This window comes from Canis lupus, chromosome 31 (genome assembly GCF_048164855.1).
Source record: "Canis lupus baileyi chromosome 31, mCanLup2.hap1, whole genome shotgun sequence".
Taxonomy (NCBI): domain Eukaryota; kingdom Metazoa; phylum Chordata; class Mammalia; order Carnivora; family Canidae; genus Canis; species Canis lupus.
The window spans coordinates 28,647,965-28,663,118 of record NC_132868.1 but is presented as its reverse complement, the minus strand read 5'-3'; the positions used below and the strand labels follow the sequence as shown (position 1 = coordinate 28,663,118).

The following is a 15,154-nucleotide window of genomic DNA, read 5'->3' as shown; positions in this document are numbered from 1 at the left end:
GATCTGGAAAATCAAGATATACCTGGTAAAGGAAAAAGTGATCACTCCCTTGTGTATCCTTCATGTATTGCTGGATATCCCAGTGATCCAAGCAAATAATGTAATCAATATCCCAGAATTACTTCACATAGGATTGAAATGATGCCATCATTCTCATGCAGTCCTGTTTGCACAGAATGTATGTGGGTTCAAATCATTACAGTTGTATGAAATAAGCCCTGTTTTAAACGACCTAGATTGCATATGCTCCTTCACTCCATAAAACACTCTCTGTTACGCTCTTATTACATAGACAAGAGGCCAATACCTTCTGTCTAAGGAAAGGAATAGAATGTAGCCACTGATTACAAGTAATGTGTACACATGTGCACAGTCAAGTTATATTAGAATAGTGACTTTAGAGTTCAGTGCCTTGGGCAAGTTGGTCACATAAAATGAATGCAGGTCTTGGGAACTGCTTTGGAGTTTTCAATGTAAGTATTTATTCCTTTGATTAGAGAACTGCAGATACAATGAATTTTTTAAAAATTTTCCCTATCTTGTCCTACCCCCCACCCCCAATCCCAACCCATTGTTAAGAGTACAAATGACCAGTGGGGCAGCAGCAGAGCAGTGCATTAATGAGGATCTGGGCTTGGCATCTTGCTGGGGGTTCGCAAGCATGTGGACGGTCATTCATTCCCAAGTTCATTTCTAAAAGACTGTAAAACCATCCCAAAATTTGGCACCGTGGGGCTATTGGCAATGTGAACTCAGGCTGGGGAGTCTGGGCAGCCTCATGTGACAATTTCAAAGCTTTGGCAGTGCTGTTTAGGGAAGCTTCACATGCAAACTTCTCAAATCAATTTCCCTAAAGGCTAGATTCAGCTTCCCTCTTTCTTAGAAAATGAGCCACAGGGCACCCCCGGGGTGATGCCTGCAGATCCCTAATAGCTGGATGAGGGTCAGAGAGAGCTCCAGGACAGAGGAAGGAAGCAAAGTTCTCTGATTATAGCCATAACTCTTAATCAAACTGCTACCATTTTGCCTAAAATGTCTATCTTTTACAAAATCTACAAGCCAATGTGGGAGGGAAAAAGGCAGAAAGGCAGTAGGAAAGACACATACTACATGGTTAAATTCAGAAATGAATTAATTCTACAAAGCAAATTTTAGAAGACACCCGGTGAACCTCAGCCGCAGGGGGAAGTGAGCACTCCTGCCCTCGGCATCACTGAGGAAGACCTCGTAAAGGGTAAACAAACACTGATTTCCTGTAGCTTTGCTTTTTCATCTTCACCAAAACATGTCTATTTTCATGTTAGATTTTATCAATGATCATGGAATTTAAAAATCTCTTTCCCTTGTCATTATGAGTTTTAGAGCTAAGTTAAAAATAAAAAAGGAAAATGGACTGCATAGCATAAAATGCTAAAACTGCTTATTCCTTAACTTCACTTAGATGGTGGGCTTTGGTAACTCTCCAAAGTCAGAATGTCCTAGGTCTCCAAGCTCAGGCCACCTGGTTTGACCATTCCATTGCTGAACACAACCAGCATGTCTCCTACATTCCTCTCGTGACCCCTGCCCTAAATACATACATCCAAATGTTCACTGCCTCTCAATAGGCAAATATTTCAATTTAAAATGGTGACAGATATTTTGCACTAGAACACTGTATAGTTAAAAAAAACAAACAAACAAGGTTCTAATTCTAATGTTGGAAATGCTATTGTTACAGTTTACAAAAGTGAGCAAATCTCTTGGGAAACCATTATTAATTCTCATTGCAGTCAAAGAAAGGTAAGCGCTTGGAGGAATCGAGACAGGTTGCGGTCCTTGGGAGCCACAAGGGAATCGTTTCATCCTCCCAAGTTCTCCCCTGGAACCTGCTTTGGGAGAGCTCCACCGTTGAAGAAGGGCAGGGGAGGGAGGGGACTGAGGGCTGGACGTGTGTGGCCAGTGCACTAGACCTTTGAGAAGCTCTAATGACGAGTGCCCACTTGAGAAGCACAAAACCAGGTGGACACCTTGACATTTTAGACACAGAGCGGTAGGGACACAACAAAAATCTTGTTTGGTTGTTGGAGTCACCTCAGGCAAACAAGATGACCCAGAACTCTCTATCAATTAATTTATAAAATACTGAGATTGGAAACATGACTTTGGTGATAGGAAATGAAGAGCAGCAAGCCTGGCCCTGGGATAACCCTGAGCCAGTTAACAATACAGGTCAGAGCATGAATTCCCAGCCAGCGTGGTTGCCACAGAATGCAGGACGGTGTGGGGCAGTTTGTGTTTGCCTGGGGCAACCTACCTGGTGTGGACAGTGAGCTGCAACCAGACGTTACAGGCTGCTGCCTTCCCACTGTCAAGGAGAAACACATGCCAGCATCTTACCACCAAATGTCAAACTGCGCTGGGAACAGTGTACTCAGCTTCAGGGAACACACACACACTCAGTTCTAGGCTACTGCTTCTTGAAACACCTCTGGAGAGACACCTGAAAGCTACTAGGACAGGAGACCAAAAAAATGGTCACTGGAGCTCAATTCAGGGTGGTGACCTTCCCCAGCTTTCTCTCCTAATGCAAACGGCAGATTGCCCAAAGGGCACCTTGACTTATTTGGCTTCTATTTTCCTCTCTCTACCCTTAAAGATGGAAGAAATTATGGTATTGTGATTTACTCTATTCGCTTCCCCTAATAGGTTTCTTAGTAAGACAAAAAAAAAATTGTGGTGTCTGGTGGTGAAGTTTCACAGCTGCCTATTACATAAGGTCAGGTATAAGCAGAAGGTTAAGGTCATGCACGACTAGGATAAATGCACGAAGACTGGTCAGGTGGTACAGGGAGTCTATTAAACTAATAAAGGAAGCCAAGGCAAAAGGTTATGTCTGCTGTGCAGGCGGCTCTCATCCTCCCCACTTCCTTCCCTCGGTCTCCAAAAGCAGCCACGGAATATTAAACCATCTCAAATCTGTGTCTGGGCTGCTGCTGAGCAGAAAAGCTGGGTTCAGGAGGCCAGAGCAGTCTCAGGATAGCTCTGCCCTCAGCAGCGGGCCTTGACCCATCAGCCGAGACTCACGGGGGACGCGGCAGCCCGTCTCCTGCAGCCCTGCTCACTGCTCCAAAGAGAGGACAAAGTCTGATGTTGGAGAGAATCCTGTAAGAGATCTTGCAAAGACTCTCAAATGGGAGAATATATGGCACATGTGCCGTTCACCTCATACATGTGAATCTACAGCTATATATTTATATATTTTGAACATCGGATGAAAGAATTGGGAAAACACGAAGAAACCATTTTTCCAGCCTCTCAGCTACGCTGGCCAAGAGCACCCTCTGTCCATTCCTGCATAGAGACCTATGTCCACCAGGGAGGGGAATCCCACATCTAGGTGGCTCATCCTAACTGTAACTCCCACACCTTTGACTACATTAAAAGAGACCAGTGTGTTGAAAGTCCTTTAGTCTAAGGCAGCCGAGACCCCGAAGGGTTCACTGCTCTTCTGTTTTGCTGCTATTCCGGAACTTCACCACCATGACTGTTATATTGTCAGGGCAGCCTCTGTAAAATGACTGTAAAACTATGCTCTTAGCCCCAAAGTGTGGTTCATCCAAGCGCTCCTTGATGAATCGAACAGCTTCTTCATTGCTGAAAGCATCCCAGAGGCCATCTGATGCCAAGATCATGAACTCGGGCTGGAGCTTGTCCAGGTCAAAGGTCAGGATATCTGGGTCTGGGATGACCACGTTGAGATTTTTCAGCGGATAATCCCCCAGGGACCGAGACATGGCCAGGATTCCCTGGACCCTCCAGGAGCCATTGAAACTGATAAAACCACCTGCAAAGAAAGATGGAGCCCATTAGCTGGAGCGGCCGATCTCTCTCTCTCTCTCTCTCTCTCTCTCTCTCTCTCACACACACACACACACACACACACACACACACACACACACACACACGGTAGAGTCTGGGTGCGCATACAAAAGGCCCATCCATCATATGTGCACCCGCACCTCCCCTGGGCACTGCCAGGAAGGAGTAGCATTCACCTCACATGGCTTGAGGTTTCACACTCTACCAGTAGATCCTCATGTCCTCATCCTTGGCATCTTAAAGGCTCTGAGGAATATATCAGTAAAAATAACTGAGGGTAGGAAGATCCATATAGGTGAGGGCATCGGTTTTAATAACACCTTGGTGGCTCATTGATTGACAGTAGGAAGCCCTAGGGTAAGGATTCAAGGACAATGGCAAAAGAGTGCTGAAAGGCACGAGGATGGGAACCAGAGACCACCACTGCGCTATTCATTTAGCTCGAGGCTGCCCTTGGGTGCATCTAGATTGCAAAACAGATCCCCAAATAGGATGGGGATTAAAGAAAGGTGTATTTTTTAGCACAGTGGTTAAAGGCTTGGGCTTTTGGGTCAGGCTGCTTAGATTTGATACTTGGCTCTGTCACTTGTAGCCATGTGTAGCTTCAGATGAGTGTTTCTAGCTTCTAGGTTTCCCTGGCTACAAAATGAGGGCTATCACAGTACCTATTCCACTGTTGTGAGAAATAAAGGAATTACTCCATATAAATCACTTAGCATAGTGCCTGAATATCACATGCACTCGATATTCTCCTGTATTTTTTCTTTAAGGGAGCTAGAACTTTGCTCATTCACATATTATTTGTCAGATATTTATTAAATGTATACTCCATGCAAGGCAATTTGTAGGCTACGGAGTTATACAAGATCCAGACCTCTCTCTAAAGAAGTAGATAGTTTGGCAGAAAGGGAAAGCTACACATATTAACAACTGTAAGCACCAAACAGTCTTCTTTCAGGAAGAAACTAGTACCTGTTAAATGCTGTAGTCAGATGGAGGAGGAGCAATATATCTGGTTGTGATGATCACGGAGGAATGAGCAATAAAGCTGGGCTTTGAGCAATGGGTAGGACTTCTATGGGCAGGGATATATGAGAACATTCCAGGAAGTATGGTCTAGTAGGCAAGAGCATGGGCTCCGGGGTCAGTGTCCTGGGTCTTGATTCTTGTCTCACCATTCACTAGCTGTGTGTTCTGGGGCACACATGCCTCTTTAAGGCTCTGCTTCCTTGGTTGTCAAATGAGGGTAACATTATCAACCTCATAGGGTAAGTAAAGATAAAGCATATGGAAAGAACTAGGCTTGGCTCCCAGCAGAGAGCAAAAAATAAATGGCGGCTGATACCATTACTGTTGTTGGCAACAACAAAAGGAGTGAAGACAGAGGGACCAACAAGTATTTGGCCCAGGCTGCTGGCAGTGTATTGTTATGCTAAGCAGGACAAGGAAAAAATGTCCTGAAAAGAAGGCTGAGGTCAGAGAAAATACACATAAAAGTAATAAAACCAATCACTGTCCCTTAAGCCTTGCTATAAAATACACCCTTGACATAGCAGGTTAGATTAACCTCCTTGGAGACAGTGTCCAAATTGGCTTCTATAAAGCATTCCTGTAGGGTGGGGGTACAGCGGGGAGGGGGGGACGGCAGGGATGAGGAGGGAGGATCGAATGGGAACACCATTTCAGAAGGGCACGCTGGATGCTAAGATGACATTTCCAGGCATCGTATACACATCCTTCCTTGCCTGTACTTCCACAAGAGTAGGCTAATTGTATTTTAAGTCCAGGGTCACAGCAGACTCATGGGGAAATGGTGTCTTTGTAAGGAAGGAAGCCAGACTATTTGCTTGCAGCTCATCAAAGCTTGCTAGATGCTCCTAAAACATCGTTTGTTCCATCCCACCAACAGAAACCCTGACTAAAGCTTTCATTAAAAATTATTCTGCATCTCAAGCAGTTACTGAAGCAGGAGGTTGTAATAAAATTCAACACTTTCTGACTCAACAGTACAGTTCCCTACTGTGAAAACTCAGATGTTGATTAGGTTCTGGGCAGAGGCTGACCCACAGAGGCCAAGAGTCAGCTGCAATTACCCTGGGCAGCAGGGGCCCATTCTGGTTAGAGACCCAGGGTACACGAGCTCCCCTTGGACAGCTGGTGGGCCTGCCGCCTGGCATGTCGTGCAGAGCCTACATGCTGCACTTGCCAGTGTGGAGAGGAAGGGATTCCTCCCATCCATACGTAGAAAAGAATCCCCCAAAGTGAATCATGAAAACTGATAATCTTCCCTCAAGTCTTTGTCCTAATGTCACTTTGGTGAGGCCTGTAGTGACCACTCCCGATACCCTCCGGATAAGAGAGCCAAGTATGTTCCTACATCGTGAAAGGTAACCCAGTTGGCTAGCCCCATAGGATGTTGGGAAAGATGAAGGGGCACCTAACGCAGACTGGGGGAACCTTTGGCTCGGTGACAGGGAAGGCTTCCAAAAGGATACCCTTAAACTGGTTCTTCAAGGCCAAATCACTGTCAACCACTGGACAGTGGGGACGCACTTGCCAAGGCACAGAGCTAGCAGAAACACGGTTCACTGGGGGAACGGTTAGTAGTTTGGTATGGCTGGAGGGAAACAGGGTATGGCAAGCAGGAGCCCAAAGATCTCATTAGCCTTTAAACTAGTAAAGGGCTTTTCGAAGAGGGGGGGTGGCGGTTCTTTTGGAATGTTGGCCATAAAGAAGGGCAAGTTCAGTGGCCATTTATTTGACAAGAAATGTCACAAAGTCAAGTCTCCGCTACCTCAGCAGCAGCCTCTTCGCTGATCTCTACTAATCACCGGGTAACTGAACATCTTATCCCCCACAGGCCATCCAAGCAAGCCACCTGGTTCACAGAACAGGATGGCAGATAGTCCTTGGAGGTGTTCACAAGCTCACCCGCTCTCTTTATCCTCTTTCTCTCCTTCAGCTGGTAAGGCTTGTGATCATGAGACAGAGGAATGGCGTTCCCGTCCTTGTCACACAGGACCCCTCTTGAGTCACCCACGTTGGCCACGGTGAGGTCCTTATCTGACAGCAGAGCAATCAGACACGTTGTACCTGAAAGACCGAAGAGAGAGGCGATGGAAGAGGTGAGCAGTGCATGGAGATTCAGCTATTTCTTGTTGTTAGCGGATTCTTCAGTCATTAAAACTGCCCCTGCTGGGTGAGAATTTAACTCCAGACACTCTGAGAATGATGGCTGTTCACTTCAACAACACTGATCAAATCTGACAGTCAATTTTCCTAACCATGTTAGAATGTTACAGAAATAAGCTAGGCTAACATTATCATCTTCCCAAATCATTTTTGTTTCTGCTCCTCTTAATTTAAACACATACCACATCTAAAAGGATTAGGAGAGAATAAAAATCAGTCTGAAGCTTCTGACAACTGATAGCTATTTTTTTGCTTCTCATTGGTGCCTAATTTCTATGGAGCTCCTGTTCAAAGTGGGGAGGAAGGGGGTTGTGTGGGCTCCATGGCTAGAGGGTCTGGGAAAGGCAGTGAATGACAGACGTCAACAGCCCAATCCTGTGGCGCTCCAGGGAGCCGTGAAGGAGCTGCCTATACAAACTTGCCTATACAAAGCCTAACGCAAAGATTGGTCACCAGAAACAGGGCAGCTCCAGGGGGCGATGGGGGAAGACTATAAAGCTGGAAGCAGAAAACCCGGCAGTGATGACAGAAATGAGATCTAGGTGGATGGGAGGTGGGGTGGGGGTGGTCGGAGTCAGAAGGGGAGCCAGACTGACTGACAGGCTCAGACTGTTCAAAGGACAAGCTCTTCTGAAACCCTTTGAAATGAGAATGGATAAAAGCAAACAGAGGGACGGTCTGGTCCACCTGGGGCCTGGCCTTATTCCCTGCCTCGTGTCCTCTGCCCAGCCCTTTCCTCTCTCCTCCCTCCCTTCTGACAGTGTCACGGAGGATGCGGATGCCTGCTGGAATGTTCAACCCATTAAGCTGTTGCTTCAAACTGTTAACGCCTTTGCTTGTGAAAATTATCCGTCAGTGCCTTCATTAATATTTCCCTCCTCATTTAGAAGGTCATATTCTACAACAGCATGTAAACTGCATCTAAAAAGCTCTTTAGCCTTCACAGAACAATAAACAAGACTGAATTCTCAAGTGGACATAAAGAATAAATACAAGTCAATAGCAAGAGGAAGGAGGATAATTAGAATATTCGGTATATTCAAGTATTAGATTTCAGTTTGAAATTCCATTCTGAAGCCCATTTAATTCAGAACGGCCTTGATCAGAAATGGAAATATAGGGGTGTCTGGGGTGGCTCAGTCCTTTAAGCAGCTGCCTTCAGCCCAGGTCACGATCCTAGGGTCCTGGGATTGAGCCCCATGTTGGCAGGGGCAGGCTCCCTGCTCAGTGGGGAGTCTGCTTCTCCCTCTCCTTCTGCCTCTGCCCTCCCCTCGCACTGCCTGTGCTTGCTGTCTCTTGTGCTCCCTCTCTTTCTCTCTCAAATAAATAAAATCTTAAAAAAAAAAAGAAATGGAAATACATGAAATAACTCAGGATTTCTGATATGAAAAGCTTTGTGAAAGAAAAAAAAAGGCTAATCTCAGAGATTCCAAGCAAACTGCAAATCTTTTACCTTTAAAAAACACTCTAAAAGTGAAAATGTAAACACAAAAACAATTCATACAATCAGAAATTATTATTCTCAGTTTTTGCTATGAGTTGCCTTTTGGTCTTCAACCATTTTCACTTTGTTATCGAGCATCTGTTGGATTAACTTATCTAGCACGATCAAAGAATATAAGGCACATTCGTGAAGTCTGAAGGTGAAACAGAAACTTTTTGGGATATGCACTGCTGGGAGGCAGAGCATGTACAGACCTCTTGGAGATGTCTCTTTGACTCTCTTCCCTTCTTTGCTTCTCACTCTGCGCACTCTGAGAGACCGCGTTCCTGACCTTGGCCTCCACTACCATCTAAGCCTGTGCCACTAGCCTGGTTGACACTCCTGAGGTCCACATCGACTGGTGTGTAGGTGTTCTGATTTGCCTGTACTGCTGGGGATCCAGGGAAGGGCTTTGGGGCCTCTTGGTGAGAAGAGCAGAGGGATCCACCTGGCTATGGGCCCTTACCCTACCCCATTTCAGCACAGCAGCTCTACACTCATCTGTAAGCTGTACTGAGCTGCCATGTAAGTCTTTTTTTTAATAAAAGAGGGAAGGGAGAGGTCATTCCTACAGCCAGAAAAAAATTGAAATTTAATCGTATATGTGATTAAGAATCACTGAAGGGTTTTAAGCAGGATAGTGTCATGATGAGATATGTGTTCTAAAAGATCGTCTCAGTGGCAATACGGAAGATAAAGAGGAACCAGGGAGAAAGATAGAGATAATGAAGGTCTGAATTAACGCAGTAAACAGAGATAGAGGGTAGGAGACAGATGATTTAAAACCTGAATGGAGAGGTCATAAAGAGTGAAGGAAATAAAAGAGAGGGGAACCAGTCTAGGCTCAAGTCCTACTATCTAGGCGGGGGGAGCTGGGTGCTCTACAGACAAGCACTTAAGGGGATGTCTGCTTGGGGCTTCTGGGAAAGGCTTTCTCTCTCACTACAGGAAACACAGTGAAGAGAACGATCCACTTCTTTGGTCCAGTGTTAGCTCAGGTGTTTTCCAGAAGTGTGGCAGCCATCGTGAACTACGAGGTGATAGGCCTCAGGGTCAAGGCTCTCTCTGCGGGAAGAGCAGAGAGGTAAAGAGCCTGAGTCCCTAAGATATCACGGAACTGCTGAACCAGCCTGAAACGGACTTGTTTTGTGAGACATTAAGTATCTTTACTGCTCATGGCTTTTTAAGTTGGATTTTTCTGTTCCTTGTAGCATCTTAATTGATTCAGGGGCTTATAGTCCAATAAGGGGGTCTGTGGATAGATTTAGAGTGGCTGCTTTGCTTTACTCACATGCTGTTGGATATACTTAAGATTCATGGCTTGCCAATTCCTTTGTCAAGGACACGATTCCAATGTTTCTGTGGGTTTAAAAGATCTACCCTATGTCGCGGATTTCAGAAATTTACTGCTTTGAGACAGTGGGGACTGCTTTTCTTAGCATTAGAATCTTAGACCTGGCCAAAATGGGTTAGCCCCAGATGGTGGAATTAGAGCTGCAGGCAGTTCTTTAGGATCACTGAAATGTCACCATTTCCTCTCTGTAGAAACCTGCCTGACTCCTGGGTGGAGTCCCAAGCATAATCTTAAAAAAAATGCTTCACTGTAAGCAATTTATCCTTTGGGCTTTGTAGTCTTAGTTAGGGGTTGCAAGCGGCAGTTTATACTTTACAGAACAAACTACCTTGTTGCTGAAAGACTCATGAAAAACATTGTGTCCAAGAGAAAACGGACCAAAATCACCTCTTCTTTTGTTTGCATGAGTAAAAAACACTTCCTCAAATTTGGATACAAGTTTTGATATAGAAGATTAATTCCAAAATAGTACCATTTATCAAATACCAGGATCTGACAATATTACTTAATATGTCAGGATGTTTCTATATTCACAGTTTAATCTAGACGAGAACCTAATTGCCAATCTGGAAGGTATCTCGGAAATTTAGCCTATCAATCTCACTTCACAGATTAAAAAGATGAAGAAAGCAAATTCACACAGACTACACTTCAATGTCCCAACTGAGTGAGGTCTGGCAAGTTATGTCTCTTAAGCCTCAGAAAATGGCACCACAATCCAGTCAGTCAAGCTAGGAGTCCTCCTTGTTTTTCCTCTTTTCTTTTCTTTTCTTTTCTTTTCTTTTCTTTTCTTTTCTTTTCTTTTCTTTTCTTTTCTTTCTTTCTTTTCTTTTTTTTTTAAAATATTTTATTTATTTATTCACGAGAGACAGAGAGAGAGAGAGAGAGAGGCAGAGACACAGGCAGAGGGAGAAGCAGGCTCCACGTGGGGAGCCTGACGTGGGACTCGATCCCGGGTCTCCAGGAACATGCCCTGGGCTGAAGGCGGCGCTAAACCACTGAGCCACCCGGGCTGCCCATCCTGTTTCTTTTCTTTACCTCATTCCTGACCTTCAATCCCTCATTCAGTTCTGTCACTCTTAACCTCTAAGATACATCTTAAACCCTTCCAGCTTTCTTGTTCTCATTGCGTTGACTCCAGTCCAAGCCGCTGTCCTTTCTAAGCACTGCTGTTTCAGCAGTCAGGTGAGAAACAATGGTGGCCAGGTCCTACATGGTCTGGCCCCCTCCCAAACCGTCCAAGGTCATGCCATACTACCCTTTCCCTTGCCTTCCCTCCCTTCTGTTGTCCAAACATGCCAGTCCTTTTGTTGTCTTTGGGCTTTTGTACTCAAAAGAGTACAAAATAGACTGGGCAAAGGAACAGTTTGCCCTTTGCCTTTGCCCAGTCTATTTCCCTGTCGTTGACACTGGCTAACTAACGCATACGGGGAGGTCTTAATACAAGTGTGATATCATCAAAGAGGTCTTCTCTGATGGGAAGGATCTTATCTCCTCTTTACTTCCCTTATTGCCCTCACAACACACAATTATGTAAATATCTTGTACATTTATTTAGACTATTTAATTAATGCCAATCTTCCCCTAAACAATGTAAACTTCACAAGGGTACAGATATTGCTCGTTTTCCCTCTTTACAATGCTGATGCCTAGAACATGGCAGGTACTCAATACCTGCTGAATAAGCAAATTAATAAATGAATGCATAAATAACCACACACTGTCTTTTTGATCCCGCTCTGACATAATGCTGAGCTCCCTCTGACTTGCTCTGAACATGTCCACCTAGGTCAATAATACAATGTACACCATCTTCCAGACACCACCACAACAGGGAGACACTCAACTAGAAAAATATACTTTATACGTTGATCAACCATGAGGACCCTCCTGTACATGCATAGCCAGGCTCACAGGCACACTGCCAGTAACTAGAAAGAACTTCTGGCCCAGGGCTGTCCTGGGTTCTTCCCCCAGTCCAGGCTCCCGGTCCAATGTAAATGAAACATGGGTAGGCCTTCTATCCTCACCACACCTTTCAAAGCCACGGCCCCTTGTCATGTGATAAAAAAGTGCCTCATGGTGGTAATTTTTTTTTTTTTTTTTTGCTTTAAAGTCTTTATTATCCTGAATACAAAAGACAGAAGTCCTTTAGGATATAACAGAGTTCTTTATGTGGAAACATTATTTTTTTTTTTTTACAAGTGAAAAAATAAATACCTGTTGGAATAAAGGCTTATATGCTAATATGTGCCATAAAAAAGTAGAGTTTTAATATTTGACAAAATGCGCAAAGAAACAAATGCATAAACACATTACTGCTACATTAAGGAAATATGAAAGGTATACTCGGAAATCTCAGTAAAGTGACGGTGTAGGCTTCTAGCTTTTACTTAGCTAGTATTGCACCCAATAAGGTCATCTAGGTGTCCCGACGTCCTAGAAAACCCGCAAGCTGACCAGCGTCCAAAATGCCCAAGTGGGAGTGGAGAATGTGAGTAAGAACATAGAAACAAAGAAACTGGAAACCCCTCAAAGACCTAGGGAGGGGACAACCAAAAGTTAATTGCGTGCACATTCTTTGTCCGCTTCTGACCTCAATTTATACTTGAGTGAAATAGGCACATTTTCATGTTGTCCTGTTAGTTCATGCTTTTGTTTTGTTTTGTTTTGTTTTAGAAAAAATCCACAAATGCAAATTATTCATTAGTCTATCCCTCTAAACCAGCATTCTCTCCTCTGATTTAATTTCTGGGAAGCAGATAAAGTAAAGGCACGTAAGAAAATCTCCTCTAGACTTATCTCAATATTCTGGTTGGATAATACTGGGCACTTCATTCACTTGGTGAGTTGAGCTTGAGAAAAATGTAAATCCTTTCTTCTTCTTCTTCTTCTTCTTTTTTTTTTTTTTTTAAGTAGACTCCACATCCAGTGTGGATCTCATGACCCCGAGATTAAGACCTGAGGGGAGATCAAGAGCTGAACGTTTAACCAACTGAGCCACTGGGGCACCCCAAGAAAAATATAAATCCTAATGAAGGTTAAGTAACTTGGGTTAGTTCAGGCATCTTTGGAAACCCTAGTTATCAATACTTTAACAACTTAGTTTAAACAGCAAAGTGGTAATAACAATTTGTTCAGCACTGTAAACACCACTAAGTGGCTCACAAACACACTCGTAGTTGATTTCCTGACTCGTCAGTGTGGGGGAGGGGCCAGCATTATTGTCCCTTTGAGCCGACAAGAAAATGGGACACAGAGACTTCGAGTGTCTTATACATGGTGACACGGCTCAACGCATATGTACTGAATGACTGTGACTAAAAACCTTGGGGTCCAGGATGATTATTCTAGTAATAATAATAAAGATAGATCCTGCTACTTAAACTTTTCATTATCATGCTAAACATTTACTTACATTGTGTAAATTACTCTGCACTACCCTTTGAGATAAGGCATAATTACCCCCATTTCACAGATGGGGGAAGTAGGTCTTGGGTAGGATGACACCCTGTCCAGGTCACATACGGGGACTGACTCCACCAGGCCACATCTTGTAATAATCATCGCTTCTTCCTGTTTTAAGCTGTTCTCTTCCTACTCCCGGAAGTAAAGATTTCTGTGATCCATTTCTAGTTTTGAATAGTCCCCATCCACTCGCCCCCTTTTACAGTACACGTTGGTGCAAGTCACAGAAAAGTTGGTAAATCAGGAAAAAATGTGATCATGTGATACAAAGTTTGTTTACTATAACTGTGACTGTATTAACTTAAATAAAGCTGATACGTTGAAAATTCTCAATAAGGAGCCATCAGAAGGCAGCCAAACCTCTCTGAAATAAAAAACAAGTGGCTGGGATTAGTTGACCTCTAAGTCCTTTTCAGCTCCAACATTCTGCAGGTCTTCAATTGGAACTGCAAACCCTAATGCCTTCAGGGAGGTCGGCCAAGTATAAGAAAAAGCTTGTGACCCTCCTGGAATAGCTTTATCCCCCTACTTTTGATAGAACCACGGGTTCTGAAATGTTTTACTCTAAGAAAGGGCAGGCCTGAGGATAAGTAACAAGAGACCTCAGGCTTCAGCACCAGGTCCACCACGGGGCATGTGGATGGGGCTTGTGGCAAACGGGAGGACACCCACTAAGGGGGCTCAGGTCCCCAGCAATTAAGGTCATTGCCATGTAGGGATGCAGGCCCCTTGTGAATAGTTCTTAAGATTTTTTTAAAAGTTTATTTATTTATTTAAGTAATCTCCACACCCAATGTGGGGCTGGAACTCACAACCCCGGGATCAAGAGTCAGTCAATCTTCTGACTGAGCCAGCCAGGCACCCTTTCTTCAGATTTTTTAAAGGAAACCATTATTATGTGAACGCTCCTGATTTTTAAATGTTGGCAACTTTTATTTTAAAAAACAGTGTAAGACAAACAAAAGGCAACTGTGAATCAAATAATTCTTTGATTCATTAGATTAACAGCCTCTTTTTTGGGCCAGGGTGATGCTTTCCTTATTCATTGTTGTATATACATTTTTTTTAATTAGAAAGTCCTTTAAAAGAACGTGTTTCTTATAATACTCATGGCTATATTCCATAATAGGGCTTTGTACACCGCACAGACTCTAATGCGAAGGGCGGTGCTAAGTATTGAGATGACATCAAGTGCTTTCACCACGTGTACTAATGGTAGCGTTGGTACAGCTCACACTTTGCACTTTGTAAATATATATATTTTGGCCATGTAAATATTCATTCTTTAAAGAATACATGAACAAGGTTATCTAGGTGATGAGACTTTAGACTACTTTGTTTTCTTTATTCTTTTCTGTATTAAGATGAATGCAATAGGTCATTTAAAACCGAAATGTGTTCACAACACTTCAGAAGCACATCCACCGCACAGAGCAGAGTATACAAGACATAAAACAGGAAAAGCAGAACTGACAATCTTGGTGCAGGTGGAAACAAAGCCCAGGAGAATAGTGACAATGGTGACAGCAGCACTGCTCACAGACAGTTCAAGTTCAGATTCAAATTCTTACCATCAGTGATTATCCATCAATGACTCAGTGACAGACAGGCAAGTCCCAGCTGCCTTTAGGCTCCTCACCTCCTTGACCCCCTGCGGAATAGCCTCACCTTATCTCTGAGCAGAGCTACCTCTGATTTCTACTCAGAGCAGACCTCCCTGCCCTGGTGCCAATCAAAGCACATCACCCTCAATCCCTACACTCCCCACCCCCACTTTCTGGACACCCACAGCTGTG

The 15,154-nt window shown here is 44.0% G+C and overlaps 1 protein-coding gene across 1 annotated transcript in view; it reads right to left on the bottom strand.

Moving 5' to 3' along the window:
• Positions 1-458: 458 nt before the first annotated feature.
• Positions 459-15,154, bottom strand: part of PPM1L (protein phosphatase, Mg2+/Mn2+ dependent 1L) — a 290,542-nt gene continuing 275,846 nt past the window's right edge. Inside the window, exons 3-4 of the mRNA XM_072807919.1 lie at positions 6,793-6,954; positions 459-3,826 (exon numbers count right to left, since the gene is read on the bottom strand). Coding sequence (XP_072664020.1) covers positions 3,480-3,826; positions 6,793-6,954 — 509 coding nt within the window. The 3' untranslated portion in view covers positions 459-3,479. The remainder of the gene's footprint in view (positions 3,827-6,792; positions 6,955-15,154) is intronic.